We start from the raw sequence: 4,471 nt of genomic DNA, 5'->3' as shown, positions 1-4,471 counted from the left end.
AAGTATATTCATATGGTTATAGTTGTTTTATATTTCAAACATGAACAATAAAAAAATTATTTTCAGGTCATTATAAAAAAAGTCCTTTTCACGAGAAATCTAATCTCAATCAACACAGACACCAAAAAAAAAAATCTCAATGAACAATATATACTCCTTCCGTCCCATTTTACAAGAAATTTTTGAAAATAATTTGGTATTTTATTATAAGGTGTTTTGCAAAAAAAAATTCATTTATTATTATTATTATTATTATTATATCACACCTCATTCTTTTACTCTTTAAATATATTAAGTATTCTCTCTCTTTTATTGATAAAGGGTATTTTTAAAAGTTTATAAAAAATTAAGATTATAAATTATATTTAATAAACTTCATTGGTCAGTGTAATTTTGTTAAAAATGCTTCAAAAATTAAGATTATAAAATTGTATTTATATAGCATATACTCCCTTCAATCCTATTTATAAGACACCTTTTAGAAATAAGTTTTAATCTAAAATATAAGATACTCTGTAATAATTAAATTATTTTTTTTTAATTTTACCCTTTCTTGGTTATCATAAAAATATTTAATATAATTATATTAGTACTTAAAGTTAAGAGTAAAATGAAAGTAGATCTCACTTTTTTATATGTAAAAAAATTAACTTTTCTTATAATGTATGAAACTGTTGAAAGTATCTTATAATAAAGACTAGAGGAAGTGCTTCGATGGAGAATTGAAATGTTCATATATTAAAAATTGAAGTGTAGAATTTAATGGACATAATTAATTGTGGTATTGTTACTTATTTTGGGTGCAGTCTTTTACTTTAATTCTTATTGAAAAGCACCCAAATGACCCAATTAATTAAATACTTATTAGTGAAAATAAATAAAATAAAATATGATAGGTCAGTCTCCTTAATTGAAGTAGCAATTAATGAAGTGGAAAATGTCTCCCTTTGAGACAGCACATTTTTTTTAGTCTTCTCACAGTAAGTGGAACCTAATTTGTCAACCTCTATTTTGTTATAAGAGCTCCACATTGCCATCTCTCTCTCTCTCTCTCCCTCTTCCGTGTTCAAACTTCAAGCCCAAAGATCTTTTCTCTCTCACTTTTATATAAATATACACACACTATACCAAAATAACTTGAAAGGTACGGGTAATTACTCTTATCGTTTTCATCTTCTTCTCTCTTTCTCTTTCTCCTTCATCTTCTTCGATCTTCTCCTCCTGATCCTTCATGTCTGATGAGCACAAGGAACTCTACGACCAAGGCCGATCAACCATGTACTCATCGTCTTATGATTCGCAAGCTTTTGATCCTTCTTACATGAGCTTCACTGAGTGTCTGCAAATGGGAGCCATGGACTACAATTCATTTGCTTCTTCTTTTGCTCTGTCTCCTTCCACAATATTAACTTCGTCCGCTGATCAAACTCAAAAGCCATCGGAAGATGCAGACTGCGGCGGGGGTAGCCGAGGGGGCGAAACTCCGGTACTGACCCAGAACTCATCTCTCTCTTCCTCTTCTGATCATGGGGCTGAAGAAGATTCAGGCAAGAACACTGTGGACGATCATAGCCAAGCCAAAGGAGAAGAGGAAGCAGAAAGATCAAAGAAAGGGTAAGATTTTCTTCTTCTTTACTGGATTTGACCTAATATTCTGAATAGTAACTCATTATCAATACAAGTCTGGAATGATCTCTGTGTCCATATGTGACAGCAGGATCGGCGCTGTTTGATAAGACTGAAATTAAAGTAAAGCTTGATATTGTATTATGTTAAGGAGAAAATGGTGCAAGTGGAATATAGAATTAAGAATGAACTATTAATTATCTGTGTTGGACTTTTTATACATGATAATCTGCAGGAAGAAAGGAAAGAAGAAAGGAGAGAAGAAGGAGAAGGAACCAAGGTTTGCTTTCATGACCAAGAGTGAGGTTGATCAGCTTGAAGATGGATACCGTTGGAGAAAATATGGCCAGAAAGCTGTCAAAAATAGCCCTTACCCAAGGTACGTACATATTTATACTTTTAATTTGATCTCTGCACCAAATTAAATCTTCTTGCTTGCTAATTACTATTATATATGCAAGACTGAGATAAAAATATGCTTAATTTCGTCCCCTAGAGATAAAATGGAAACTATGATACGTTCAGATTCAGCCCAACTGATATATAGAGTATTAGAGTGCTTCTTAGGGGATCACATATGTGTGTGTGTACTTGATATAATGGAATAATCTGAACAAATGTGAAACTAGGAATTGCGTAACAGCCGAAAATTAATGTAGGCATATTCACACTGCTTTGATATGACAGAATCAAATACAAGTGTTTAACACATGTATAAAATAATGTAGACTTGGGTAAGATTCAGTTCAAGTGTTTTTTACATATGGCTGGGATTATGATTTATAATCATATCACATTTAACAGAATCACTGGGTGGAAAACTCGGAATATTTAACAATTAAATATAATGATTAGGATTATTATGGTAGGAGTTACTACAGGTGCACGACACAGAAATGCACGGTGAAGAAACGAGTGGAAAGGTCGTTTGAGGATCCAACGACAGTGATAACAACGTACGAAGGTCAGCACAATCATCCTGTCCCCACTTCTTTGAGAGGCAATTATAATTCTGCTGCTGCTATGTTCACACCCTCGTTATCGTCTTCTTCCTCGTCCTCTTCCTCCGTTCTCTCTCCTCTGACCATGATGATCCCATCCATGGCTTCACCTCAAGACTTGCTTCTTCTCCACAGCACTCATGGAGGCTCCTCCAATATAAATAATAACAGTTCTCTTTATTACTCACACAACTATGCTAATCCTAATTCTATTCAGTATCATCATCATCAGCTTCCATCTTCACTTCCTGATCACCATGACGATGGCCTCCTCCAAGACCTGATCCCTTCTTCTATGTTCTTTAAACAAGAACCAAGACATGATTGAGTGGTCTCTCTCTGATCTCTCTCCCTTGTTGTATATAATATAGAATCTATGATCATGGTTAAACTACTAGAGGTTCCATATTGTAGCTGTAGGTATGGTTTTTTAGAGAAATATATATCATTATCTGACTTGGCTGATCAAAACCCACTTGAATGCTTTATTTGGAGGTGGCCGGGTTAGCTTGATAATGATCAGAATTATCATGAGACGAAGCTATCTAGCTACCTAGAAAGAGACCTATATCTAATATTGTATGCAAATGATTGATGAGTCCATTATTTGGGATTTGCATCTTTCTATGAAGATAGTGTAATGTCACTTCCCTGATTTATGTTCAAACATAATACGCAAATATTTCCTGTTGGGTTCAATTTCCGTGGGTGACTTTCTTTCATCATTAAGAATTTGACACTATTTGGGTTTAATTTAGAATTTAAATAAAATTTTTAATTTTTCTCGTAGCCCTAGATTTTTTTATTTTCTGGAAAATAAATACCATTTGAAGGTAAGAGGACACTGCTGCAAAAAAAGGGGGAAAACTTTTTTTAATTTAGACTGGTTTTTTTACACTAGTTAAAAAAGAACTGGTGCATAAAAAATGTGCATGGTGACATTTTTATAATTAAATGAACTTTTTTCTAACTTTTTACACGAGTTCTCTTATGAACTGGTGTAGGAAGTTTTCTATTATTTTTTAAAAACCAAAAAATTTAAGTTGTTTGGCTTTCTACACTGATTATTTATTAAATAACCAGTTATTTGGAAGAAGTGGTGTAGAAAGTGCCTACCATTTTTCCTTTTTTTTTAAGCACTTTTTTCACTGGTCTTATAAACACTTTTTATCTTTTTACACTGATTATAGAACGGTGTAAAAATTGTACATTTTGTAGCAGCGGACCATTTTTTGGTTTGGCTAGTTATATATAGTCTTTGGAAGTTTTGGTCTGCCAGCTGATAGACTAATTTAGAACCACAAAATTGGTGTGGAATAATTGGGCACTCCGATTAAGAGATATAGAAGATCAAGTTGAATTCAAAAAGATATATATTCTGCTATAAGTTAATCATCAAGCCAGTTGGAGACAAGACAAAATCAGAGAATAAAAGAACAATTTGACTTCATCTATTCTCTTCGCTCTTGCCAAACTATATCTAGCCTTTAATTCATAAGTAAAACAAAGCTGCTATGGAGTTTTGTGACTTGGAAAATTTTCTTTCATTTACTTTGTTTTTGTATTCGTTTTGTCAAGGCGAATTAACTGGAAATCAAAATTAACTAAAAAGTATCTTAATTTATAATCTAACAAAAGGGGATTCAATTGGACAAAAAGCTGCCCTGAATTGTTGTTTCTGTTGAAACGATTTATTCCTGAAATATCACGTAAAACATAGTATAGTTGTATTATTCACACAATAATAGAGCATCTCATTTCTCAAATTTTATATAATGCAAGGCAAAATGTATTATTGTTACACGTGCACAAAAATTTTTTTAACACACGTGGAACAAATCGGA

At 32.6% G+C, this 4,471-nt stretch overlaps 1 protein-coding gene across 2 annotated transcripts; it reads left to right on the top strand.

Annotated features, from left to right (window-relative positions):
- Window positions 1-1,131: 1,131 nt before the first annotated feature.
- On the top strand, window positions 1,132-3,454 carry LOC129286685 (WRKY transcription factor 28-like). Of its 2 annotated transcripts, none has more exons than XM_054922670.1 (3): window positions 1,132-1,614; window positions 1,862-2,005; window positions 2,508-3,454. In XM_054922670.1, the coding sequence occupies exons 1-3, from the start codon at window positions 1,232-1,234 to the stop codon at window positions 2,953-2,955; spliced, it is 975 nt and encodes a 324-aa protein (XP_054778645.1). In that variant the 5' UTR covers window positions 1,132-1,231; the 3' UTR covers window positions 2,956-3,454. The 2 variants fall into 2 exon arrangements, with proteins under 2 accessions (XP_054778645.1, XP_054778644.1); XM_054922669.1 differs by having other exon boundaries at window positions 2,496-3,445.
- The last annotated feature ends 1,017 nt before the right edge of the window (window positions 3,455-4,471 follow it).

This window comes from Prosopis cineraria, unplaced genomic scaffold, assembly GCF_029017545.1.
Source record: "Prosopis cineraria cultivar Desert tree isolate PC_DT_omini unplaced genomic scaffold, ASM2901754v1 PC11, whole genome shotgun sequence".
In the NCBI taxonomy this organism is placed as follows: Eukaryota; Viridiplantae; Streptophyta; class Magnoliopsida; order Fabales; family Fabaceae; genus Prosopis; species Prosopis cineraria.
Note: the sequence above shows the minus strand (reverse complement) of the source record. Positions and strands in the feature narration are given on the sequence as shown.